This window comes from Rhinolophus hipposideros, assembly GCF_964194185.1.
Source record: "Rhinolophus hipposideros genome assembly, chromosome: 15".
Lineage (NCBI taxonomy): Eukaryota > Metazoa > Chordata > Mammalia > Chiroptera > Rhinolophidae > Rhinolophus > Rhinolophus hipposideros.
In genome coordinates, this window is record NC_138061.1 from 10163250 (window position 1) to 10190707 (window position 27458).

At 44.8% G+C, this 27458-nt stretch overlaps 2 protein-coding genes, 1 long non-coding RNA gene and 1 pseudogene across 4 annotated transcripts in view; 2 read left to right on the forward strand and 2 right to left on the reverse strand.

Moving 5' to 3' along the window:
* Nucleotides 1–16425, forward strand: part of EIF3A (eukaryotic translation initiation factor 3 subunit A) — a 41761-nt gene extending 25336 nt beyond the window's left edge. The window contains exons 18-22 of the mRNA XM_081074792.1: nucleotides 3010–3098; nucleotides 3661–4472; nucleotides 7102–7303; nucleotides 8144–8325; nucleotides 10934–16425. Coding sequence (XP_080930918.1) covers nucleotides 3010–3098; nucleotides 3661–4472; nucleotides 7102–7303; nucleotides 8144–8325; nucleotides 10934–11163 — 1515 coding nt within the window. The 3' untranslated portion in view covers nucleotides 11164–16425. The remainder of the gene's footprint in view (nucleotides 1–3009; nucleotides 3099–3660; nucleotides 4473–7101; nucleotides 7304–8143; nucleotides 8326–10933) is intronic.
* LOC308508184 (NADH dehydrogenase [ubiquinone] 1 alpha subcomplex subunit 5-like) lies at nucleotides 10430–10856 on the reverse strand (annotated as a pseudogene). The gene is made up of 2 exons: nucleotides 10832–10856; nucleotides 10430–10769 (listed from the first exon to the last, which is right to left on the reverse strand). The product of its transcript is annotated as an NADH dehydrogenase [ubiquinone] 1 alpha subcomplex subunit 5-like (transcript).
* Nucleotides 16426–16530: 105 nt separating the features above from the next.
* Nucleotides 16531–17609, reverse strand: NANOS1 (nanos C2HC-type zinc finger 1). The gene has a single exon (XM_081074793.1). The coding sequence runs from the start codon at nucleotides 17410–17412 to the stop codon at nucleotides 16549–16551; it is 864 nt and encodes a 287-aa protein (XP_080930919.1). The 5' UTR covers nucleotides 17413–17609; the 3' UTR covers nucleotides 16531–16548.
* Nucleotides 17610–19000: 1391 nt separating this feature from the next.
* Nucleotides 19001–27458, forward strand: part of LOC308508336 — a 135474-nt gene continuing 127016 nt past the window's right edge. Inside the window, exons 1-5 of the long non-coding RNA XR_013995013.1 lie at nucleotides 19001–19134; nucleotides 20326–20431; nucleotides 21323–21459; nucleotides 23780–23927; nucleotides 25969–26093. This is a non-coding gene — a long non-coding RNA (uncharacterized lncRNA). The remainder of the gene's footprint in view (nucleotides 19135–20325; nucleotides 20432–21322; nucleotides 21460–23779; nucleotides 23928–25968; nucleotides 26094–27458) is intronic.

Here is a 27458-nt window from a genome sequence, read left to right on the forward strand (position 1 = left end):
CCTGGCCCATGCTGATATTATGAGCCCTGTGCTCCCCCCGGCTAAGGCAGTCGGTTGCCAGTCGTCGGTTGGCTGTTCTCGCTGGCTGCCGGCCGCTCATGATGGCTGCCGGCCACTCACGCTGGCCACCGGCCACTCATGACGGCACACGGTAACACATGGCTGCACACGGCAGCTCACGGCATCCCAGCTCCAGGGAGAGCTGTTGCTCACAAGCTGTAGAGGGCGCAGCTCACTGGTCCATATGGGAATTGAACTGGCGACTTCGGTGTTAGGAGCACCGTGCTCCAACCACCTGATCCACTGGGCCGGCCCCAGTTTTGTTACTCTTGTTACTAATTCTTAGTTTTATTTTCTTGTCATCAGTGAATGTGGCCGTATATGATTTTTTAAACTTTTTTGAATTTAACACATTTTTCTGTTGTGTCCTAATATGTCAGATTTTGAGTATTCTTTTTTTCTTGGGCACAAAGTTCTTTCTGTGTGTATGAAATCAGAGCTATTGATATTTAATTTAATTTGCTTCATCATGTTAATTTGTGGAACTTGGTCTTCTGAAGAAACTGAGGTAACTTACCTGTGATTGTGTGTTCCTGATTTTTTTTCTTTTAGTTTTGCAAATCTGCCTTGTGTTCATGGTTTTGTTCATTTTCAACCTTTTGTTTCTGTTCGGTGCCCCCTTCCCATCTTCCCTTTCAATTGGAGAGTCCTTAGTTTTGTCTGTTTGCACTTTACATGGTAGCTATTTTATGTGTTTTATTCCTAACATAGGTTTGGAGCTTTCTATTTTCTTCCACATCTCTGCCATTCCTTCTTTTTTTAAGCCACACTTAAGAACTTTGCTCAGTTCATTTTTTCTCTATTATTTTAGTGATTACCATCAGTGTTTTTCAAAATCTGTCAAACTTTAACACACTCTATTTTTCAAAACTCTTCTGTCTCTTCAGAACTAAAAATTTTGAGCATACCTGTATTTATGTTTCATTGCAATAAGCCGAATATTTTTGCCTCCAGAGCATTAAAACCCCTTATCTCTTTATTTGACTCATTTATTTAACAGTTTTGCAGCCATATTGGCAAACATGATTTAGTTTCAAATATATTAGCATTGTATCACCTTTTCTTCTGTGCACATAGTTTTTTTGTTTGTTTTAGTCTTGGTATTGTTACTCTGTTTTATTCCGTGGAAGCTTTTAGAATTTTCTCTATCCTTGAGCTAAAGGGAGTTTAAAATTTTCACCAAGACTATGCTTAGGCACCTAAATGTACGGTCTTTATTATTCCATCCTTTTCGTCACGTGCCCTTTCAGTCAGGTTTTAATTTACTTACAGAGGATTGAATTTCTTTAACTTAGGGAAGTTTTTTCTCTTTTTCTCTATTCCTACACTGTTCACTTGGGAAAGTCTCTTAGAACAGCCTCCATCTTAAGAGAGAACCCAGTCAGTAGCTATGATGGCAGATGACTTATCATCTGGCCATTGTTGTCCTTCACACTGCTTCTTATCACTAATTGTGGAGGGTTTTATTGCCAAGACACTTTAAAAAATTTAAATAAAGATCCTTTTATTCACCTACATGGTATTATAGTTATTCTCAGCTTCATTAGATTTTGTTTTTTTTAGATGAAGTCCACATCTTACAGTGCATATCTTTTTTTTTATTATTATTATTTTTATTAGGGAAGGGGGAACAGGACTTTATTGGGGAACTGTGTACTTCCAGGACTTTTTTTTTTTTCCAAGTCAAGTTGTCCTTTCAATCTTAGTTGTGGAGGGTGCAGCTCAGCTCCAGGTCCAGATGCCGTTGCTAGTTGCAGGGGGCACAGCCCACCATCCCTTGTGGGAGTCGAAACCGGCAACCTTGTGGTCGAGAGCCCACTGGCCCATGTGGGAATTGAACCAGCAGCCTTCTGAGTCAGGAGCATGGAGCTCTAACCACCTGAGCCACCAGGCCGGCCCTCATTAGATTTTTATGTTAGTCTTTCCATCTGACCCCTAGACCTTGTTTTATATCCTTCTTACATTTCTGATTGTGGCCTTAGGTTGTGTTTGTAGGAGCAGTCAAGCTGTTTCTGAGGTGTTTGTGATTCAAGCTGTGTGCATTGCCCCTTAGCAAAGGTTGTAACAGCTTTACATTCTCACCTTAAAGGTGTTGAGTATCTCCCACTCCCTTTCCATAATTTTTAATGACGGTGTAGTATTTTGAAGAGGAAATACTGTTTATTTAACCATTCCCTATTAGACATTTCATTTGTTCCACCTCTGTTTAGTAGGTACTGTGATGTACATTTTGGTACACTGGGCTATTTTCACATAATCTCAAAAGAGAATTTCTAGGTCAAAGAAAATCTGGCGGCATTTTAATAATTTCAGGAAGCTGCTGCCAGATTGCTTTCAAGTTGTGATTTATCAAAAACATTTTTTAAAACATTTTTTATTGGGGAATATTTGGGAACAGTGGGTTTTTCTAGGGCCTATCAGCTCCAAGTGAAGTCGTTTTCCATCAGTCTAGTTGTGGAGGGCACAACTCAGCTCCAAGTTCAGTCGCCGTTTTTAGTCTGTAGTTGCAGGACGCACAACCCACAATCCCATGTGGGAATTGAACCAACAACCTTGTTATTAAGAGCTCGCGCTCTAACCAACTGAGCCATCTGGCTGCCCCACCGGCAGCTCAGCGGCAGCTTGTTGTCTTCAACTTAGTTGTGGAGGGTGCAGCTCACTGGCCCATGTGGGTATCAAACTGGCAACCTTGTTGTTCAGAGCTTGCGCTCTAACCAACTGACCCATCTGGCCGCCCTGTGATTTATCAATTTTTAAAGCCACCTGCAATACATGCAAATACTAGTTTCACTGTTCTATCAGTCTGATTTCAGGTTTAAAAAGAAACAATTTTTAAACTTGTTCATATTTAAAGACTTAAGATTGTTCAATAGAAGTTCAAAAACGTTTGAATTATAGTACCTGTAATTGTAATAAACATTGCATCTTAACTAACTTTGGTCAATGTAGGACTCTCGTTGGGGGGATAGAGATTCCGAAGGCACATGGAGAAAAGGACCTGAAGTAGAGTCTGAGTGGAGAAGAGGCCTGCCAGAGAAGTAAGTGGAGTTAAGGAAAATAGTATCAGCTAATCGTAGGCCCTGTTCATATCTTATTAGTAGCTTTCTAATTGGTTTGTTTTGTAGGGTTGGGGAAAAGAGAGATGTGAAGAATGGTATGCATCTCTATTACTGAAATATTTTTCATAGTTTACTTCAATACTGCTGTAATTAACTGAGTTCTAAACATTTTGAGAAATAATATGCTCCAGTTTTTTAATTCCCTAATTGAATAGTATTGAAGCCAGAGTAAGAATGAATAGTTCCATAACACGTTTTTCTTTTCCTTTAATTTTAAGTAAATCAAACCATTCTTTAAAATTGCCAACGTACTCCTAGTAAAGTGCAGATATCTTTTAAGGCAGTTGTCTGCTTATTGCTTTATTCGTTGATGTAATATTTTGGATTTTGTGTTATTTTTTTATTAGGAGAAAGTATTCTTTTAGGAGTAAGATTAATGGATTTGTATTAAAGTGATTTTTAAAAGCGAGTGAAGTCCCCAGGGATCATGTGCTGTTTTAGAAAATTTCCTCCTAAAGATGTTTGGCTTGTTGCTCTGTAGGGAGTGGAGACGTGGAGAAGGGCGGGATGAGGAGAGGCCTCTCCGAAGAGATGACGATCGCCCCAGGCGTTTGGGGGAAGATGAAGAGAAAGAGTCTTCTCTTAGACCAGATGATGATCGGATTCCGAGGCGTAGTGTGGATGATGACAGAGCTCCCAGACGAGGTCCTGATGAAGATCGGTTCTCTCGCCGCGGGGCAGATGATGACCGGCCCACCTGGCGTAATGCAGATGATGACCGGCCTCCCAGACGAATTACTGATGAAGACAGGGGCGGCTGGCGTCATGCCGATGATGACAGACCACCTAGACGAGGGCTGGATGAGGATAGAGGAAATTGGAGGACAGCTGAGGAGGACAGAGGACCAAGACGTGGGATGGATGAGGAGCGGGGGCCGCGGCGAGGAGGTGCTGATGAAGAGCGGGCATCCTGGCGTAATGCTGATGATGACCGGGGCCCCAGGCGTGGCATGGACGATGACCGGGGCCCCAGGCGTGGCATGGATGATGACCGGGGCCCCAGACGCGGGATAGATGATGACCGGGGCCCCAGACGTGGGATAGATGATGACCGAGGCCCCAGGCGCAGCATGGATGATGACCGAGGTCCTAGGCGTGGGATGGATGATGACCGGGGACCTTGGAGGAATGCCGATGATGATAGAATTTCCAGGCGTGGTACAGATGATGACAGGGGGCCTTGGAGAAATATGGATGATGACCGGGTCTCAAGACGGGTGGATGATGATCGGATTCCCAGCAGAAGGGGCGAAGACTCAAGACCTGGTCTTTGGAGACCATTTGTCAAGCCAGGTAAAATTCTGGGATTTAGAAAACCAGTTTGAGTGCTTTATAGAATCCATTTGATGTATTTACCAATAGAAAGTAAAAATTTTGCACCAGTTAATTTCCACTGTTTCTTAGATGGTAGCAGGTTATTTCAAACAAGGAATATCTGAAAGGGCTAATTACATTTTGATTTTTTTAATAAGAAAGTTATTCTTCAACTGAAAAAATGAAATATTAATGGATATGTGACAGATTGGGCTATATTACAATTAGTTTCTAGATAAACTGGTTTTTTTATCTTTCCTGGAATATCTCTACAGTAACTTTTATGTCAAAAGCTTGCCTTCAGTATCCCACACACCAAAACAAATTAAATGACTTCACCTTTTTTCTGCTTTAGTGATGTCATGTGCTTTGTTTTCCTTTTGCCTTGTTGTCTGCTGCTTTAAGGGCTCCTCTTTCTGTGTTCATACGTTAAGTATGCATGTTTTTCAGGTTCTGTCCTGTACCAGTCTCATAATAAATAATGAAGAAAAGAACACTCTTACTAAGTATTTGTCTGTACTCGTGCCAACCATGGGATTATGTTCATGGGAAGAGCTCATTTCCTTATTTTGTCAGTCTTTGGCCTGCTCATCTTTTCATACTTTATTATTCTTGAGCAATTATATATAAGTCTGTGACTTTTACCATCTTCCCCAGATGACTTCTTTCCTTACCTTCAGATGTGTTTCCAACAAAATATCTCTGCCTGGAAGTGTCACACTGACCCTTTAGGTTCAACCTATCAACTGAATTCACTCACACACACACACACACACACACACGCACACACACACACACCTCCTAAACACATATATACAAATACTTCCCTTCAGGGACACCATTGTCCACAGTTGTGTCAGCTGGAAACCTGGGATTTCTTCGCCCTCTCATCCTTTAGGTTAAATCTTCCATTTAGTTCAGTTCTGCCTGTTCAGTGTTCCTTAAGCCCACCCACTTCTCTATTCCCCATGCATGTACTTGGGTCTGGGCCACCATCATTCTTTCTTTGAACTATTGTTACCAATCTCTGCTGGCTCAGTGTGATTTGATTTAAATGCAAATTTAAGTGAGCCGTTTTCTTGCCTTTACCCTTAGTGGTTCCGGTGCATACTTCACTCTCTACTGGCGTAATGCTGATGATTGGGGTTGCAGACAAGGCATAGATGATGACCAGGGTCCCAGGTGCAGGTTAGGTGATGTTCAGGGCCCAGTTCATTCTGCTGTCTAGCTGTGTGACTCTGGACAAGCCACTTAACTTATGTGTGCCTCCAGTAAAATGGGGATAACAGTGTAGTTCTTATTACTTTGCGTTAGTTGTGTTTTATAAAGTCTGTGAATACTGAACCATTTGCTCCTAGGGAAAATACAAAATGGTTAGGTTCCTGTGAGCTTCTGTTCCCAACATTTTTGTCAACCAGACAGTACATAACCTTGTTTATTACATTTCCATTTAAACATACCTTATTTAATATATATTGTTGATTCGTTACTGTTGAACTCACGGCCAGCAGCATTGCAACTTGTTCCTGAGTGAAGCCTATCTAATACATGTACTCTCTCCCATCCATCACCTTCTTGTACTTGGGAACACTAGCTAACCCTTCAGCACAATGCTTGGGCCATTTATACAATTAAATCACCAACCAAAAGCACTAAAATGTAAAACTGTGGCACTAACTAGACCTCCAAAAGGACACATATTTAAAGTATGAGAGCTGCAGCAAGATGGCAGAGCGTCGTCACCTTGTTTGACCTTAGCCTAGAATGTGCTTGTCAGGCAACTCACATTTTGTTACTTTGCATGTGTCTGTGAGTGAATGTAAAAGTTCTCGAGTATTACTTTTTGAAGGTGCAAATAAATTGATCATGTAGGCAGATTATCAACTAGGAAACCTTAGCTCAGCTATGGATAGGATTGAATATGTTAATATATACAGAGTTAAGAATAGTGCTGTGGCACATAATAGAAATGCTAACGGCAATAATAATTATTAGCCTTAGAACTGTAATACATTTTCATTGAAATTTCTGTTCCTTTTGGCCTCTTTGTGCAGATATGTATAAAGAAAATGTTTCTTGATTGGGACATCACATGGATAAATCTGAAGTGTTGGGCAGGGTCAAAGGATTTATCCCAGTTTCATGACTGCGTGGGTGGTAAATGGTGGAGGGCAGGGATAGGAAAAGAGTTTTTGGTTACAAAGGATTTGAAAATGTTACAAGATATAAATGAACTCATAATTGGGGCTCTGTCTCTCAGAGATCTAGGTCTTACCCTCACCCTTTATGTTTTCTGCTTAAATCAGTTGTTTAGCATCAAAACAGATTTTTTTATATCCAGAATCTCTGCATACGGGATATTCAACCCAGGCTCTGTAAGTTTTTTATATGTTCCTATATGTTTGAAAAACATGATAGGTAGACATAAATAGCTGGTGATTCTGTGAAATGAGGTGGATGGCTTTAGTTTTTTTTTTTTTTTCGTAATGAGGTTGTGGTGTCTAGTATTTAGAATGATGATGGATTAATGTTAACATTAAGGTCTCTATTCATAATTGCCAATCTGTTTCTTGAGTGGAAAACTTTTTTCGCTTCTTTAAAAAAATAGGTGGATGGAGAGAGAAAGAAAAAGCCAGAGAAGAGAGTTGGGGTCCACCTCGAGAGTCAAGACCATCAGAAGAACGTGAATGGGATAGAGAAAAAGAGAGAGAGAGAGATGGTCAAGATCGTGACGAGAACGACAAGGACCCAGAGAGAGAAAGGGACAGAGAGAGAGATGGGGATCGAGAGGAGCGCTTCAGACGTCCAAGGTTAGGTGTTCTGATAGCACGGTTGTGGATTACAGTCGGGATCCTCTCACACACTCTCCTTGTACTCCCAGCCAGTTTTGAGAAATGGTGCTCCTTGTGCCTCCCTCTGCCCAAATTTATTTATTAGAATTATATTGTAGCTGTTTTTTTTAAAGAATTTTAGAGGTCATCTAATTGAACATTCCCTCTTAACAAAGTGGGAAAGTGGAGGCGTGAGCTTTTGGCTATCTGCAGGTTGTATAACTCTTGGTCATTGAGTCCAGATATCTTTGCCAGTCCATTGCTTTCTCCCTGTGGTTTAGGTCATCCGTTTTGTTGCCTTTAAATTATTAAAAGCCCTTTTATTAGGTTGGTGCAAAAGTAGTTGCGGTTTAAAAGGTTAAAAATAATTTCAGAAACCTCAATTACTTTTGCACCAACCTAATAGGAGTTGTAATAGTTCTACACTGTTTCCTTAAGCCAAAGTGGCTTTGTATTGATGAATCTAGATTGTCACTGTTAAATTTTCTGCAGGAATGAAACTGTCCTATATCTGCAGTGTCTGTTATGGTAGCCAGCAGTCACGTGGGGCTGTTGACCATTTGGAATATGGTTAGTGCTACTGAGGGAATGTCTTGATTTTATTTTAGTTAACTTAAATTTAAGTAGCCACAGGTGGGTAGTGGCTGCTGCGTTGGACAGCACAGCTCCAGATGTTCTCATTTGCCCAGATTGAGGTCAAGTGGTGAGTTTAAACTTCATCTCTGTTATAGTCGTAAACTCTCTGAGCACCAACTTCGACATGATTACCTATGTAATCTCACAACAGAACTTAGAATATGTCATTTTGAATGGCTACAGGGATGAAGGTGACTGGAGAAGAGGTCCAGCTGAGGAAGCTTCAAGCTGGAGAGATTCAAGTCGCCGTGACGATAGGGATAGAGATGACCGTCGTCGTGACAGAGATGATCGCCGTGATCTGAGAGAAAGACGAGATGATAGAGACCGCAGAGGACCTCCTCTCAGAGCAGAGCGTGAAGAAGGTATGAGTGGTCTACACAGCTGCTGAACTATTGGAGAACCATAAATTCTGGGGGAATTTTGGATTTTATTTAATTATAAATTTGTATGAACACCAAAATTAAGGTAGGTGGTGGATACTTACTCAGTTGAGAAGTCGTGGTTCTCATAAATTTACTCAATGGTTGCTCTATGAAGTTAGCTCATCTCTAAATTCAAAGTATAGTACTGTTTCCCAAAAAATAAGACCTAACCAGAACATAAGCCCTGGCATAATTTTTCAGGTTGACATCCCCTGAACATAAGCCCTAATGTGTCTTTTGGAGCAAAAATTAATATAAGACCCAGTCTTATTTTTGGGGAAACACAATAGTAAACTAGAGAGTAAGCAAAAACTATATACAAGGTGTGATTAAAAAATACGGTGAATGTTTAAATAAAAACAATTTACTACAGTAAATTGTAAAAGACACATTGCCATCAATCCCCCTCAAAATACTCCCCCTCACTTTGAACACACATATCCCATTGTTCTTGCCACTTTCTGAAGCAGTTCTGGAAGCCCTCTTTAATGAGTGTCTTTAGTTGTGCTGTTGCGGCTGCCTCGATGTCCTGAATTGATTCAAAACGTTTTCCTTTCATGGTCATTTTGACTTTGGGGGGAAGAACCAGAAGTTGCACGGTGCCAGATCCGGTGAATAATATAGATGAGGACACACCCTAGTGTTTTTGACAGAAATTGTTGTATCAGAAACGATGTGTGACACAAAATACAGTGAACTCTGCTGCTGAGTGCCATCCAGCGGAAAGGCAGGAATCTTCAATACAGGAAGCTGTGCGTCGAACCTTAGTTATAGTGTGTGACAAGTTTCAACTTGTTAGGTGCAGCTACGGTTGAGAGAAGGTTTGTTTAAAAGTGTGCTGTAAATCATCCTCTGTGTCACACATTGCTTCTGGTATACGGCAGCTTCTATCAAATGAACACGTCATGGTGTGTCTTCATTGACATTCACCGCATCTGGCACCATGCAACTTCTGGCTCTTTCCCAAAGTCAAAGTGATTCGGGACATCGAGGCAGTTGCGACAGCACAACTAAAGACACTCACGAAAGAGGACTTCCAGAACTGCTTCAGAAAGTGGCAAGAACGATGGGATAAGTGTGTTGGAAGCCGGCAGGGGTGGGGGGGAGGTAATTTGAGGGGGATTAATGGCAATGTGTCTTTAACTATAATAATTTTTTTTTATTTAAACATTCCCTATGTTTTGATGTCACACCTCATACAGGTGAAAAGTTTATGTAAATGAAATAATTTATCAGTTATTTAACAGTCATAGATTAGTACAAAGTGTAAAACATTCTCTGAAATTGTAATAATTAAAACTTGAGCAAAAAATTTTAAAATAATTCCTTATCTAATAATCTGATGCTCTCAAACTTGTCTTTTTTTGGTGGGGGGAAACATTGGGGAACAGTGTGTTTCTCCAGGCCCCATCAGCTCCAAGTCGTCGTCCTTCAATCTAGTTGTAGAGGGCGCAGCTCAGCTCCAAGTCCAGTCGCCATTTTCAGTCTTTAGTTGCAGAGGTCGCAGCCCACCATCCCATGGGGGAATTGAACCAGCAACCCTCTTGTTCAGAGCTTGCGCTTAACCAACTGAGCCTCTGGCCGCCCCCATTAAAAACTTTTAATGTTTGAAATGATCATTGCATTTAAGTAGTTGTCTCAACAATCTTTTAATATTAGTACCACTGGATTATAATATTTCTTACAACTATAATAGATATTTCTTCTATTATAGTTGTAATTAAAAATTTTCTTATGGCTAATTAGCTGTTAAAATGTCTTCAAGAGCCAAAAATCCTTTTAATTTTAAAAATTTTCATTCAGCCAGATTTTTGTCACTTTGTCTTAGTTTTTGCTTTTGTTGTTAAAGCAATTAGGATACTTGCCAAGCCAATGATTTCTTCTTGTTTGCAAATGTGAATTATATCTCAGTCTGTATGTTTTAAAGATTTTGAGGGAAATAGTATCAAAATGATTAAAATGTATTTAGCTTTTATTGTTTTTTTAAAAATGTATAACAATATTTAATTATATCAGTTTCCTATCAACACAAGTCTTTTGATGATTATATTGGCCATTTCCATTGGTTGGCGGGGAGGCTTTTCCACTAAAGGCTCACATGGTTTCCATTGTATCATTTCTCTTGCCAAACTCAGTTCACTTTCAGTCTGAAGAATCACCTCTTCTATTTGGCCACCCTGAAATTGGTCTTCTAATTTCTTAACATCTGGTTCTACTTTAACCATATCCAGCTTCTCATTTGTAATTTTTTGTATACTTTCTGTATGCTGCATGTTTAGGGATTTGCTCAAGAACATCAAGAATCTTTGTGTACAGTATTCATAGCCTCTCATGTGGATTCTCATACACCCAATCCCACAAGACCAGTGTCTTCTTCAGCAAGCCTGCCGTGGCAGCCCCCTTTTATTGGTTTTTAATGGTGATTCTGTATTGTTATCTTCAGTACAGGATTTCTGAGTAACTTGAGGCATTCCTTTTTCTGAAGTTGTTTAGTCTGAGCCAATAGAATATAGTACAAACTTTATTTTTCTTTTAATTAAACTTTTAGCAAGTTCTTGGAGACGTGCTGATGACAGGAAAGATGACCGGGCAGAAGAGCGAGATGCTCCTCGTCGTGTTCCTCCCCCAGCTCTTTCAAGAGATCGGGAAAGAGACAGAGACAGAGAAAGAGAAGGTGAAAAAGAGAAGGCCTCGTGGAGAGCTGAGAAAGATAGGGAATCTCTTCGTCGTACTAAAAATGAGACTGATGAAGATGGATGGACTACAGTACGACGTTAAGTCTCAAGATAATGGATTCAAACTCATGTCTTTCATAGATTTGATTACATTCAAGGATTATTATACTTGTGCTTCAACCAGTCTAAATTGGATTCTTTAATGTTGTCTCACCATAACACAAAAAGCATGAACTTGTATTAATCCTATATAATAGATTGATCATGCACCATCCACAGGAGGTTGGGAAACTATGCCGTTTTCTGGAATTTAAGGTGTTGCATTATTTCATCAATCACTTGTTTACAAAAAAGAAAAACTAAAAAATAAATTTAAAATGTGAACCCTTCAGGTATTGAGTAACACCTATATCTTGGTATAGAGCAGATCGTTTATTTTTGTTTTTTGATTTTGAAATATATTAATTTGGAATGAGGTAAGGTTCTGTTATAGAAAATGTATTTCATGACTCTTTAAAGCAGGGAGCTGACACAGTTTTCACACCATTAGCAGCTGAGACATACCTCTAGGTATTTTGAGGTATTACCTAAATTTAGAAAGTTTTTAGGTTCACTATAAGTGCAGTAAACATTACCAGCATTGGATACAGTGGGATTTTCTGTAGATTTTACTTGAGAGAAGGTGAGTATAAAACAATTCTCAGATGTTGTAATGACAAGAATACCGCCCAAGTGTGAATGCAAAACAGTTAAGAGCATTTAAATTTTAAAGCATTTGGTAAACTATTGCTGAGCTTTTTTCTGTTGCCAGTAGCAACCTGCTTTTCCATTAATGGATAACTCATGCGTTTCAAGCATTTTAAATATGACAATATTTATAAATGTGTGGTTTGGAGGAATTGTTTAAAATTCTTTTTCTTAATTTCTTTTTTCTTCAGCATAGATTCTTTCAATAAGTAATTTGTAGTAACGACTGTGTTGACTTCAATTTTGGAGTGAAGTAGCTACGTTAAAGATTAACTATTTGGTCTCATTGAAGCCAACACAGAACTTGCTGCTGTGGTATTTCTTTAATGATAAATAAAATACTTACAGAATTTGTTTTAGTGTTGATTTGTGGTTATAGTCAAAGTTGTTTTTTATAATGGTTAATTTGCATATTCAGTTGAGTTCATTTTACTTGAGTTTTACTAGTGCCATTAAATGTCTCAATATTTAGATCCAAGAAAATAACCTGAACGTAACATAAAGCAAATGTGGCTAGGATGTCTCTTCTAAGACGTCCTCCTTTATTAACGAGGACCCCTTCGTTTCCTTGTAATGCTGTTGTCTGAGCCTGTATGCATGGTGTGTGTGTGTGGTGTATCATCTTGGGCTTTCCTTTGAAATGAGAAAAATCATCGTTCAGAGAATGGTATAGTGGCTGTAGACACTTAAATTATTTCCGATATTGAGTAGTGGTGAAAATTCCTGTTGGCATAGCTGTAAGGCCAGAAGAGGGAGTATTGATGTTACCATGATGGAAACCACATTTTTAAACATTTAGCTTTCCAAACAAGTGAACGTCTGTAAAAGGTCTTTTGTGGGAAGAGGGCCTTTTCTTTTGTAACAAGTAAAAGAACTTGGGACAGTAAACTGCTCTGAGTCTTAAGTTACTAGAGGGGGACTGTCTGTGACATCACAGGCTCCAGTGGACAGTTCATTTAAGAGGGTTCTTTTAGATGCATGTTTGCTGATCAGGTTCCCAGGCTTGCCTGTAAGCCCGCCCTTCCTGTCAGGACCCTTTCCCAGACCTCCACAAGTTCTTTGTGCTGGTAGATGGAGTCCAGCGCACAAGATAAGCAGAAGGGTCTGCTGCTGCTTGGTGAGATCTTAGGTTTCCACTCTCAGGGTTTAGCCATGCCTCCCCACTCCCGCCCCCCCCCCCATTTATTCGCAGGTGTCAAGGGAAAGCTAAGAACCTACTCACGCGTGGAAGTCTTCATGTTCCCAATGACTACTTCATTTTTCTTTGTGTGTGTGTTTTTTTTTAAGATTTTATTGAGGAAGGGGAACAGAACTTTATTGGGGAATAGTGTGTACTTCCAGGCCTTTTTTCCAAGTCAAGTTGTCCTTTCAGTCTTATTTGTGGAGGGCGCAGCTCAGCTCCAGGTCCAGTTGCCATTGTTAGTTGCAGGGGGCGCATCCCACCATCCCTTGCCGACTCGACTCGAGGAATTGAACTGGCAACCTTGTGGTTGAGAGCACACAGTCCAACCAACCGAGCCATCCGGCAGGCAGCTCAGCTGAAGGTGCTGTGTTCAATCTTAGTTGCGGGGGGCGCTGCCCACCATCCCTTGTGGGACTCGAGGAGTTGAACCGGCAACCTTGTGGTTGAGAGCCCACTGGCCCATGTGGGAATCGAACCGGCAGCCTTCAGAGTTAGGAGCATGGAGCTCCAACCACCTGAGCCACCAGGCCGGCCTGACTACTTCATTTTTAAACTAGAATACCATTTCTGTTAATACAGGTGGATGTGGGGGTGGAGACAGTGGCCAGGAGAAGGTTGGCATCTGTATGTGTGGCATATTTTTACGCCAAGGACTACCTATGTTTTTTATTACCAAAGACACTTTGATTTATCATTTCACAAGGCTAATTGACATTTGGGACACTACGGAAGGACTGTTTCTCATGTTGTGTCCAAGAACAGACTGGAAGGTTATGCTAACACTGAAACTTTCCTTTTCTTTGTCTTCAAGTATACATGTGTTTGTGGTATTTTAAAACATTTAATTTTGGCTTATAATAAATCTGTGCCAAAAGTTGTAATCAAAGTAATTCTGCGGCTTCCAGAAAGGACTTCACAAGGAAAATCGAAATTCAAAGACATTAAAAGCCACTGGAAATGTCTACAGAAAAGGACCAGCCGGTCAAAGCCGTCGCAGCTCCAGTTGTGTATCCATACGAGTATGTAATTTTGTTTTTAGCCAAATATGCTGCATGTTCTTAATAAGAATGTTTTCACACTAATTTTATAAACTGTACAATTGGAAGGTTGCTTTTAAATGTATAAGTGTGAGTATACTTTTCGTAAGAGATCTCTGAAAAATTAACAGCAGTAATATTCTCTGTTCATGCTTTAACTTCCAGTATTTTAATGTTAGCTGGAAAACAGGTAAATGTGGAGGGTGTGACATGGGGTGCATTTTAAATAGATTAATATAGTGGTTACCTGACTAGTTGTGAGGTCTTCTGGATACCTTTCCCAACACTCTCCTGACTTCGAGACTTAAGTCAACTCCATGTTTAGGTACATACCACCAAGGCATTCTCATATTGAAGATATATTAAAGCCACTTGCCTGAGACCTGGAAAGTGTCTGTAATTGGGCTCTTTTTAAAAATACAAAGTAGTTGCCTGGTCTGAAAAATGAATGCATTAATCTGTTTTATAGGGACCCTTGAAAAGGTAGAACAGCAGTAGAAGAGGTAACACAAATTCATACTGTCCTGAACTCTACGCAAAAAGCAACTAATTTAAGGCTGGTATGTTTTCTAGCAAAAACAACAGAATAATTATATGGCTTTATTAAGCTAGTTGAGTTTAGGCCCACTCAAATCTGAACTTGTATGACCTGGCACTAAAGTAGAGGAGTGGATTCTTTTTTCCTTGCCTAGAAACCCTATGCCTGTACCCCCCTCGTTTCCATGCACCTTTCTTGAACAAAAAGGCTCACAAGCCACCCAATGTTATTTACCCCAGCCTCTCACACCTTCAAAGGAGTGTTCACGCCACTTTGTTGTGGAGGACGTTAGCTGTTTAACATGAGAGCAGTCTAACGTCTCATAACCTAATCTGCCGGAATCTTTATATACTTAGACTAAATCTCTTGCTAGTATTTTCAGACAGTGATGCATTTTGTTTTAGGTGAGTTCATCTTAATTTCCAGTTTTGCCTCCTCTTTTGTTTTTTTAATTTTATTGGAGAATAGTGTGTTTCTCCAGGGCCCATCAGCTCCAAGTAGTTGTCATTCAGTCTAGTTGTGGAGGGTGCAGCTCAATGGCCCTTGTGGGAATGGAACCGCCAACCCTGTCTGTTCAGAGCTTGTGCTCTAACTGAGCCATCCGGCCGCCCCTTGCCTCCTGTCTTGATCTAGCTACATGCCATGGTGTGGCATTCAGCCTGGTGAATTTAAAAATAAGGGGGGGAGGAGATAAAGTAGGAGTTAAGGACCTTTGCCTAAGGATCAGGTTTCATCTCATTTATGGTAACTGGTGGGGTTCCAGAACAGACTGGGGCCTTCCTGTGGGAATGGGAATACGAGGGAGGTGGTGGTCCTTGTGTCCCAGTCCCTGCTCCACAATTAGTATTTATTCTGGTTTGAGGAGTGCCTGTGCCTAAAGCCAGACAGCCCAGAGTGGAACCTTCTTGAACACAGGTTATTATTATTAACCTTCTAGAGCGCAAAGCATTCCATTTTCCATTTAGAGAGGCAACAGCTGGAATGAGCTTTCACAATTTAGGAACTCTGAAATTGAACAACTCAGGATCAATACTGCTCCCTCCTGACATTAAGATAAGTGTTTTTAAAGAATTGGAAGTGGGGGTGGGGTGGGGTGGGTACATAGACAAAAGGCTAAGTAGCAAAGTTATAGGCAAGATTAATGAATTCATATACTGTTACTGTATAAATACACAAGTTTTTTTAAACAGCACCATTTCCAAGTGTATACACAATATGATTATAACTTGGCACAATTTTTAAAGGTGGAAAACACTAGTTGCTAATTTAGTAATAAAAGATCTCATACATAAAAGGATAAGGAGCCGTACTCTACCTGCTACAAGATTGTGCATTTTCCACCTCCAGCTAGGACGAACAAGCCACAAGGAGGGAATACACACCCAAATTAATACTGGAAAGGTTACTAAACCTCCACTTCTCAACACAGTGATGCCACCAGGGGCTCTCTTCACCTGGAATTAGATAACTGATTAAGGACAACTAAGAAATATTGTTTCAAACAATAAAATAGTCATTTTGCTGCCGACATTCCGTAAAATTGCCAGTTCTAAGTTCAATTAAGAGGCTTTTAGAAAAATATTCTAGACCTAGTAAAGTGCCTCCGTTCATAAAATTAAACATCCAAGATTAGATTGAGACAATTTCATACTGATGTGCACCTAAAATAGGTCGACGTTTACAGTAAACAAACAGCGTCTCAAAGCTGCCATATTTCAGTTGGAATACACACAGCCTTCACCGTTTGGGTGTGCACACCCTAGAAACTAAACAAATCAAGATTTTAGCGTCCAGTCTCGACCTGCCCTTTGACAAAGTACTTGGAACGGCCGGCTTGCTTTGAAAAAACCAATACGACATCCCAAGTTGGACCAACGGCCGAGCTCCACGCCTCCCCAACAGCGAGGAAGAGACGGTGTGCAGACCAAAAAGCAGAATGGGCAGGCGGTGACCCCGGTAGCGTCAGGTGGCAGCAGGCCGAGCTCAGCGCAGCTTCTTGCCCTGAAGGCCGTCCCTGGCGCTGCGTGGGGGTGGCCGCGCGGCGGGCGGCGGCGGCACTTTGGAGAGCGGGCAGTACTTGATGGTGTGCGCGTTGTCACCGCTGGCGCCACACAGGGGACACGTATAGCGACGCAGCACGGGACACAGCACTCGCCCGTCGGGTCCCTTCAGGATGTGGGTGGTGTAGAGCGCCACAGCCTCCCTGTTGTTCCGGCAGAACACGCACACCTGCAGATCCGGCTTGAGCAACCGGGCGGCTGCAGCCCCGGAGGCGGCGTGCAGCCGGGGCTCGGCCGCCCACGCCGGGGCCCGCTCCTCGCGCGGCGCCAACTCGGCCGTGGCGGTGGCGGCGGGCGCGCAGCCCAGCAGCACGGCTGCGGCGCGACCGGCGAACGGGCTCAGCTCTGCGAAGCGCTCCTCCAGCAGCCCAGCCTCAGTGGGGCCCGCGCAGAGCTCCAGCGCGCGCAAGTCCAGGGCGCCCCCCAGGTAGCGGGCCCCAGTCCCCGACTCGTCGCTGTCGTCGTCTTCGTCCTCGTCGTAGTCCGGCGGCCCCAGCGCCGGCCCTAACGCCCCGGGCCCGGTCCCCGAGTGGGGAGAGCAACAAGACGAGGAAGAAGAAGACGGTGGGGAGCCGCCGTCTCCGCCGCTGGCGCAGCCGAAGCGCTGCTCGCTGTCCACCGCCTTGGTGATGAGCGTGGCGAGCCCCAGGTAGTCATTCCACGAGCTGAAGGGCTGCGGGTGCGCCGGGCCCTGGGCGCTCACGTAGCGGGCGTTGGGCACGAGCGCCATGGGCGCGGGGGCGCGGCCGCGGCGGGGCGAGTGGGGAGCCCAGTGGAAAGCCTCCATGGGCGGGTTGCGGACCGCGCGCGCCGCCTCCCCGCCGCCTCCGCCGGCGCGGGCCGGACGGAAGGGACGCGCCGAGCCTGTCCGCCGGCCTGCCGCGGGGTGGGGCCGCCTCGCCGCCTTTTATCGGGCCCCGCTCCTCCCCGCCCCCCGGCCTCGCTGCTGCGGCCCTGCCCCCTGTGCTTCCTCGCCCGGGCCACCTCGCCCGCGCCCCGGACGGAGGCGGAGCAGAGGCGGGCGGGCGGGCGGGCGAGCAATGCGCGCTCTCCACTCGAGCCCGCGCAGCTCCTGCGCCCCGCGCTGCGCCAGCCCAGCCAGCAGCGGGGAGGCTTTCATTCCGGGAGGGGGCGAGCGAGGCGCCGCCACGGGCCCCGGCGCTAATTGGCTGCCAACCAGTGCCCCCTGCGCCATGGGCGCCGCTCCGGACGCTGATTGGTGCAGCGGCGGTAGGGGGCGTGGCCTGTCAGCGCAGCTGGGCGGGGAGGGGAAAGTAAGGGATGGGAGAGCCGGGGTGGGGCGGCCGCTGGGGCCGGCCTTTGCCTGAGCTCTGTGCCCTGGGTTTGAACAGGTGACCTGGGGCTCCTTTGGCCTGGTGGTGAGACTTAACCAAGGAAGGGGGTTAAGGCGATTAGGGAAGGCCCCAAGGTTCACGCACGCACCTCCCAGCCTTTAATTCCCCGGCCCCAAAGCCCCTTCTCGCCTCCTGCCTCTCACCAGCATCAGCAAGAAAAACTGTGGGGAAGTAGGTAGGACTGGGCCCGATCTAAGGATGCTGTTTTAAAGTCAGAGCCGCTCAGTGATTAGGTAACTTCTGTTTGTACAGCGCTTTGGAGAGATTTCAACTGTTTGAAATCGTCGCACAAACCTCTGAGGTTTGAGAACCACAGAGGTTGTGGTTCTCGCCGTACTAAGTAGTGGAAGGACGCAGCACTTTCCACAGGACACAGCGGCCTCCCAACAGGTGTTCAGAGACTGGGTGATGTAAGCTGCTGACTTAGGTGGGAATGGGGACTGGGCCAGAAAACCTTCCAGCCCTAAGACTGGGGTGTGTGCGTGTGTCGGTGCGTGAAGCTCCCGTCCTTCCCCTGTCATAATCTGGGATGTATGTGCAGTTTGAAAACCCAAAGCATATTCAGCATCATAATTTAATACTTTGAAATAGATACAATAGTTTTGTAAAAACAATGGGGAAAAAATCAGAAGATTTTTGATTAGAAAGATGCAAGTTGGTCATGCCCTTCCTAGGAGAAGGAGCAACATTTTTGTTTGTTTTCATGGGAAGTAGGTACGTTTTAGGTACTAGATAGGGTCTTTGTAGGGTTCTGTGGGACTGTGGACATGCCTCTTCAGGTGGCGGGGCTTCCCCCCTCCTATAGAAACAGGAATCCAGGTGGCTGGTGCTGGAGGTCCTCAATAGGTGTGAGGCCATGCACACAGGTCTGGCTGTGCCCAACAGGTTTAGAATGGCCCCGCAGAGGATGACCAGAAACTAGTGCTGGCATCAGTTAACGTTAGATTGAATGAGCGAATCAGAATGTCAGCAGTGGAAGGGATCTCTGGGGTCAGGGATCAGTCAATCTAATCTTACTTTACAGGAAGAAGAAAATGAGACTCAGAGAGGGACTTCTTTAAGGTCACATGGTGAATGTGTACCAGGCAGAACTAGGACCTGGGCCCCAGCATGCCTACTTTGGTGGCCTTCCTGCTATACCACGGACCTTGAAGGTATTTCAGACTATGAATCTGTGTGTGCAGCAGCAAAAATCAAGTGTAGAACACAGGGGACACTGGAAGAAGAGAAGTGAGTTGGGGCCATGCCTGTGCTTAGGCCTCCACCCTGAGGGGCAGTCCAGCGGCCAGGCGGCAGGGGCAGGGAAGGACTAGAGGCAGTAATGTGATGCCTCTTCTGGCCACCTGTCCGTGGGAAGGGTTGTAGATATGTTTTTCCAGTCTCTTCTTCACCTCCTCCTCCCTAATGGTTGATTTAAGTCCTGAAACCAGGCAGTAATATTCTGCACTTGCCAACCCAGTTCCTTTTTCAAGTTTGTGTTGGCGCTCAAGTGAAAAAGTCATTCCTTTATTTCCTCTCCTTCTCCCACCAAAAATAAATAAAAGAGCCCGAGTGGCTTGGGGCTCTTGCCGAAGTGTGGCAGGTTTGCTGACACAACTCTGAGCTCTTACCACGAGAACGAGGCCCCCAGACTGGTAGGAAGCTTATTATTCTATAAATGGAAAATTCCTCTCTGTTCGTGCAGCCCTGCAGCCTGCATGCTTTCAAGGTATGCAGACGGTTCAAGCTCTGAGGAGTGGGAGCTACCGTTCTGAGAAAAACTTCTGCAAGGAAAGTTTAAAATCTCCTGCTGCTGTGTCCGATCCTGCTTGGTCAGGCCAAAGAGAGGATGGCAAAAGAGTGAGGCCTCTCTCCTCTCCTATGTGATTGTGTGTGTGGTTTTATAAGGGGAAGAAAATCTTTTAAGTGAACGTGAGTAAGAACAAACGCCTTGATTTGGAGCTGCAGGCTGGGTAGGTGGGTACCGACAATTGCTAGAAGATGCCCTGGAAAGTGGTGGAAGGGAGCTTATGGGTCCTGGGGGTCTGGCTGCGTTCTGTTTCCACAGGCTGTTCACCTTGCCTACTGTCTAATGCCAGTAGGTGTTTGACCCAGAAGGAATATTTGGAAGTGGAGCCAAAAGTGCATGAAGGCCTTTGTTTTCTGTCACGTGCTCGCCTCAGTGCACTGGGTGACCACAGGAAGGCTGGGGTGGGTGCCTGGTTCAGCTCTGGGTTAACGATAGTTACTTTTGTCGCCAAGCACAAGCCTCAGCCTGGCGGTGAGCTCTCTGGCTCTCTTTGAGGTGGAACTGACTTGTTCTTAGCACCTCTGAGGAAGTTGAAGTGCCTTTTGTTCCTTTCCAGAAGTCTGGAATGCAACAGAAATAGCTGGAGTGTGAAAGTGTCTTCAAGGGATACCTTTGGATTGGTGGAGGCAGGAAGACAGATCAGGACGGGCGTCATTTCAGAGGTGAGAGGGTGTTGCTCAGTTTCTCCTGGAATGGGCTTGCAGTGGCGCAGGCAGAAGGCTCTGGCAGGGTGGGTGCTGGGGAGGGCTGCTGGGCTCTTTGTTCCCACCTCTTCGCGTGGCCCCCAGCCTGGGCCATTTCCTTTACTGGCAGCAGAACTGAACCAGGAGAGGCAACACACAGACCTCAGGCGTCTTGAGGCTCTTCAGAAACATGAGGTCAGCCCTGGGGAATGAGGCGGCTTGGCAGGTGTCCAGGCAGCTACAGAGATGCTGTTTGTCAGGCTCTGGGTTCCCGCTGACTCGCCTGCCAAGCTCTTTCGAGGGGCAGGAAGTGCTTTGGCTCCCCAGTCGTGGAGCTTGGAGGCGGGTGAAGCGTAGCTGGGCACATTGGGGGCTCTCCTCTGTAACAGTGTTGACTTGGTCATTATCATGCCTCTGGCCAACCTCCGAGAGTCCTGGGGACAGTCTCCTGCCCTCTGAGGGCTTACAGTCAGCCATGGTTTGTTGAAAGGCACAAGGAGGTGATGTGGTAAGAGCATGCCAGGCCAGTGGCTGGTTTTCTTCCTGGCCCTTCTGCAAAGTCGTTTGTGGCCTTGGACGACAGACGTAACCACTCTGGGCCCAGCTCCTTCCTGTGATCAGTGAGGGGCTCATCGTGTGAAGTGACAGCCACTTTTCTGTTCTTGCTTGCTTACTCTTGTTCTCGTCCTCAGGGATGAGCTGTGACAGGTGGAAGCCAGCAGAAACATCCCATTTCCCCCGGGCAAGATTGGGTTAGCAGAGGACCCTCTTCTGGTCCCTGCAATATAAGGGAAGTTCTGTTAAGAGGACTCTGGGAGGGAGTTTGCTACCTTATTGAAAAAGGGCCTCACTTCTTCTGGACGCCAGCAGGTTATGAAGCTGAGACCACCCTGAGGGGCAAATCTTATGGACAAAAAGCTGGCACCTGGTGATGGCTGACCAGAAAAGTCATTTAAAAAAAGCCTTGGAGATATTTTTGTTGATGACCTGGTGACCTGTTACACAAGGTAAGTAAACGTCTTTGTTGTTTCAGCCACTGTGAGTTGGGTATTATTTTACTTGCAGCTGAATTCATTCTAACTGAAATGTAGTAATATAAAAAAAAATGCATTTGGTAATTCTGTCAAAAGGGTTGGATACAATATTCTGGCCAGATGGAGGTGACAACCAGGTCAGAATTGTGTGTGTGTGTGGACAGGACAGGAAGGAAGTCAGAGAACTGAGAACAGGCTTTGTCAGGCCTCTTCTCTCACCGCCCAACCCTCCACCCCCACCACCTCGTGCTGAAGCCTCCCAGGTGATAGTAATGTTAGTAACACATCATCAGACCAGGTGCTTTAGAGCTTGCCAGCGCAGCGGACACGTGAGGCAGGTACTGTGATTGCCTCGTGTTACAGATGGGAGAAGGCCGTACAGCTCACAAGCAGCAGGGCTCAGATTGAAACCTGGGTCCCTTTCACTGCAAGGCTGGGCCAGTGCCTACTGAATGCCCCTGGTCATTCTCTGGCCATGGGGCTTTTGGGGACACAGGGGCGGGGCCAGTGGAAGCACAGGGGGCGGGGTCAGGAGGAGAGAGTACAGGGAGCTAGCTACCTGGGACAAAACTGTGTACATTGCACTGTGTGTCTGATTGCCTCCTAAACAAAACCAATTCCATGTCAAAGCAGTCTGGATTTTTCTATTTATCCAGGAGTGGGCACTTTGGTACATGAGTAATCCTTTCTCTCTGTAACATACCTTCCCTCCCCCCAGGAGTGTGGTTTGCTTTTAGAAATCTGGATTGTCCCCATTTCATTGAAATGCCTGGAAGCTGACAGCCTGAAGGGCAGATGTCCCTGGGCTGATGGTGCTGATAATAATAATAATAAATAATAATAATAATAATAATAATCATAATAACAACAGTAGCTCTCAGGTTTGGAGCTCTTACAAGACACTCAGCAAGAACTCATATTATTTCTTAGATTCTTCCAGCAGCCCTACAATGATACCCATTTCACAAAAAAGAAGTGAAGTTTGGGGAGGCAAAAAGAGTATACCCAACATCTCCTGGCTAGTGAGTGGGTGGGATTTCTCCAAGGCCTGTGCTGTGAGCCACCATACTTGCTTGGCCATCTCCTGGCCCAGGGACATTCATTCCATTAGAATTCACTGGGTCCTGCCTCCCACCTCCTCACGTGCTTTGCTAAATGGGACCATCAACCTTCTCTTACTCATCTTCAACTCCTGCTGTCTGCAAGGGGAGAGGAATAAAAGCTGGGGCCCCTAGTGGGGCTGTTATACATAAAATGGTGAACTATGAGGTCAAGGTTGTTCTCCAGTGGGCCTGAGGGCTGGTTTCGGGGAGGGGAGAAGATGAGGTCAGTGAAGGGGGTGAGACCCGACTGCCAAGCAGGGCTGCTGTGTACAGTTCTGCAGGTTGTGCACTGCACAAGGGCTTTGCATCTGAGGGCGAAGCCTTTTACTTCATAGATCTGGTAATACATACTCAAGTGACTCTATGATAGTTTCCTGGCAGATCTGGAGTAAGTGTCTTTTTCTAATGGAGTTAGTATATTATGGCAATTTTCTGATAGATGGGAAAAGATGTCTTATGGATGAAGTGCCTTTTCCCAGTATGCCTGAAGCTGTGGCTCTAGCCAGAGGTGTGAAATGCTAAGCTTCTTAAAAGCAGGCCTCAAGTTTGCTATTAGCTAGGTGCCCACGGGCCTTCCTAAAGCTTTGAGTGAAGATGTCTTCCTAATTGAGCTGATCGGGCAGGTGCTGGGGACAGTTCTGCCCTAATAATTATGGGTGGATCAGCTGCTCCGTTGGGATGAACATTTTTAAGATCGCTCAAGTCATTGTAGACATCTCCCGGTCTTACATGTTCCTAGCTGTCCTTCCTGAGTTCCCTAGGGATTTCTTGTACCCTGACGGACCCTGACTCTGATGGTTTTGAGTTGGCAGTAGTGCCTGTCCTGGGGCTCGTGTGGCTTAGTGACCAGAAAGAAGGCAGGGTGGTGGCCTAGGCTGGAATAAATTGAGCAGCCTTGAACAAGTCATTTCCCTTCTCTGCACCTCAGATTTGTCTCAGTTAAAGTAATTGGATGGCCTACATGTTTTCTTGGTTCTTTCCAGTTCTACAGTTTATTTGTTCACCCTCAAAGCCTGGGACTAAGACTGCCCTTCTCCTGAGCCCCAGGAGCTTACACTAATTGGGCAGACAAGCAAACAGGTGACGATGCTTTGGTCAGAGGCATATTAGTTTTCTATGGCTGCTGTAACAAATTACCACCAATGCAGTGGCTTAAAACAACACACACTTATTTTCTTACCATTCTGAAGGTCAGCAGTGTGTCCTCCTGGGCTAAAGTCTGCTGTCTGCAGGGCTGCGTTCCTTTCTGGAGGCTCCTCGCCTCTTCCACTTTCGAGAGGCCGCCTACATTCCTTTGGCTCATGGCCCCCCATCCTTCTTTAAAGCCAGCAACATCCGGTAAGTCCTTCTTACCTTCTTATGTTGCCATCTGTCTGTTTTTTTCTTCTGCCTCCCTCTTCTACTTTCAAAGACTCTTGTGGTTATGTGGTGCTCACAATCAGGATCACCTCCCTTTTTTAAAATCAGCTGATCGGCAACCTTAATGCCGTCTCCACCTTGAGTTTCCCTTTGCCATGTCCAGTAACCTACTCACAGGTCTGTGTGGCCACTGTTCTGCCGACCACACTAGCTATGTGACCTTGGGCAGGTTATTCTCTTGAACCTCAGTTTCTTCATTTATAACAGGGTTTCTTAACCTCAGCACTACTGACATTTATTGACATAAAGAAAGAGAATTCTTTGTTCCAGGGCTGTCCTATACATTGCAGGATATTGAACAGCATCTTTGGCTTCTGTCTATTAGATGACAGTAGAAACGTCCCCCTTTCTCACAATGTTACAACCAAAAATGACTTCAGACTTGGTCACATGTCCCTTGGGTGCAAGATCGCCCCTGGCTGAGGACTGATCTATCGAATGGGTATACTTCTCACCTCATAGTGTGGTTACGAGGATCAGACACAAGCTTTAGCATAGTGACTGGTGCATAGCAAGGTCCCCTCAAGTGTTAGCTATCTGCATTTTGCTTATCTGAATGCACATTACTGTTACAGTAATTAAAACAAAAGTTATTGGAAATACACTCTTAGCAGTTGGGCAATAGGCTTGAAGATGAAATTCCTACCCCCAAAACCCAAAGATCTCTTTTCAATGAAAATATTACAAATAAATTTTAAGTATTCAAATAGTGGGTTGATCAAATAGTTCATTCCTATTATGAAAAATTCTGTAACAATTTAGACAAGGCTAATATTTTCTTTCATCTCCCCAACCCCCACCCTCTATCATTCCCTTTCCAGAGGTGACCCCTGAATGTGAGTGCCATGAGGATAGGGACTTCATTTGTACTTTTCATCATTTTCTCTCCAGAGGTTGAAGTGGTGTAGACATTCAATTCATATTTGTTGAATGAATGAGTAAATGAATGAGTTTAGTGTGTATTATTGCAGTTCTTTAAAATTTGTTGCCATGTAAATCTTAGTGGTTGTTATTATACCCCTGTTCCATTGTTTAGCAGCCATATGATCAAGTTACCTAACGCCACAGAACCTTAACAATTTTATCTGCAAAATGGGGTGAATAATATGACTGGCATGGGGTCTCTGGAAGGTATGCCAGGTCTTTGGCCATGCGTTTACACGGGCACATGCACACTTTCTTTCAAGCTTAGTACATCTGAGATGCTATGTACTGTTCTGCAATTTGCTTTTTTCATTTAATACATCTTTGGAGCTTTCCAGGTTAGTGTATATAGAGCCTTCTTTCAGCAGCTATAAAGATGAACCATGGTTTATTTAAGGGATGGTATTGAACTCCCTTCTCTCCTCCTGTGACTGGTAGGTGCTCAGCAAACACATGGCTTTGCTGAATCACTGGGCAAAGTGGTCCACAAGCTGGAGGAGCCTGTTGATATTTTAGTTTCCATCAACTGTGCAAATCTTTGAGTCTTTTTGGTTTGAATGCGTCAGAGTCTGCTCTGCACATCTACCCGAGATTATTTTTAGCCTTTCTGGCCAGGGGATCAGCTGCTCTATGGAAACGTACACTTTGGGCCTGAGGCTTGTGTGCACTTGTTGCTTTCAGCAGGAGTTCACAGCTCTTAAAGATATGCCTGGGCCTGCAGTAGTCCTGGCTCAGACGCCGATACGGTACCTTGAGTTCCTGATTCTTCAAGCAGGACGGGGGGGGGGGGGGGGGTGTCTCCTGGAGTTGGCCTTCAGCCAATGGGTACTGGATCCCAGGAGGTTCCTGGGTCTTTTCCTGGTCCTGCTCAGGTTGTCTCGATGATGGTGGTTGGATGCTGACGGGACAGCTAACGCTCTAGCCTCAGCCTCTGCCCCAGCCCTCCCTCAGCGCCAAGCATGCGGAGTGTTCACATTTTCGTGCCTTTGCACAAGCTGTTTTCTCTGCCAGGAATGCCCTTCCCTGATTCTTTCAGGTATTCAAGGCTCAGTCAAATGTCCCCTCTTTGGTGGTGCTTCCCCCTTTCCTACCTGGAAAGTGCTGGTCACTTTCTTCTCTGAGTGCCGAGGGACTTGATACCTGCTCCGTCCTGGTCACCAGGTAGGGCTGATCACTGCTACCTGTCTGCTCCCCTCACCAGATGGGGGCTTCTGGGGGCAAGGAACCTTGGTACCCTCCTCGTGCCTGGCATGTCATGGGACTTTGCAAATATCTGCTGGGGGAGGGAAGCTCAGTGACTGCAGAATAAAGACACTTCTAAACAGCAGGTGAACTGAGTGAGGCTACACAGGGGAGAACGAGCTGAGAAATCACGTGAGGAGGAAATACGGGCTGTCATAAAGAGGCCACTCAGCGCTGACTTTTCTCAGATGACTCCATCATCATCTTCAGAATGGTCCTTACAGGCTGGAGCAAGAAACCCGGAGCGTCAGAGACTTTAATTCAACTCAGCTGAAATCTCTGTATTTTCTAGAAAAATACTAAAGAAGGATGGCAATCATTTCAGTGATATTTTAATTATATTATTTATAATATTATATATTATTATGATATTTTACATGTATCTAAACAACAAAGCCTCTCGGAGCACTCTCCAGGTTGGAAGTCACGTCAGATGAGCATAATATGGGTCACTTTTCTAGGGGTCTGACCCCTAAAATCTCAGCTACCTGGGGTGAGGCTGAGAAGTGGGAAGTGAGTGAAAGGCCTTGGGTAACTATCTTAGAGTTCTACTGAAACATTTTTTTCTTTTTAACTGTGCAGAAGAGTCAGCTTCTCTCTAGAGACCTAATAACTCTTACTTTACATACATTTGTAACAGGCTCCTTTATCTGGTTTCTCAGCTGAAACCATAAGGTGGTGGTGGTGGTATAGGAGGTTGAGGTGATGGGTTGAGCAAGGCCAGCTGAACACAGTGAGAAGCGGTAACTGAGACCCTGACGCTGAGGGAGGAGGCCAACAAACTGTAAAAAAGCTCCGTTAGCCCAGAGCCATTGAGCATTTGGACAAAAAGCCCAACTTGCATCCGGTCACCTCTGTAGATATTACTGTATGACGGCAGGACACGACCGTTTGGTAATGTTAATTCTGAATTGTTGGGAAAATGTTAAATTTCAGTTTCTCTGTTCTGAACGAGGCAGGAAATGCATACTGCAGTTTAGAAAATGATTAACACATAGTTTGGTTTTCGGAGTGTCTGTCGGGTACCTACGTTCACTTTATGTGAGATTTCTGCTTTCTCAAAACCACCAGGCAAATAATAATACTGGTGGGTAATGTGTCCAGCACTGGCTAAGAGCTCTACCCCATTACCTCATTTAATCTCCAACAACCCAGGGAGGTGGGTATTATGGGTAATCCCATTTTATAGATGTGAAAGGTGAGGCTGGGGTGGGGGGGGTGGAGTGCAACACAAGGTCGCACCACTAGCAAGAGCGCGCGAAGGGACTTTGAACCCAGGTTAAT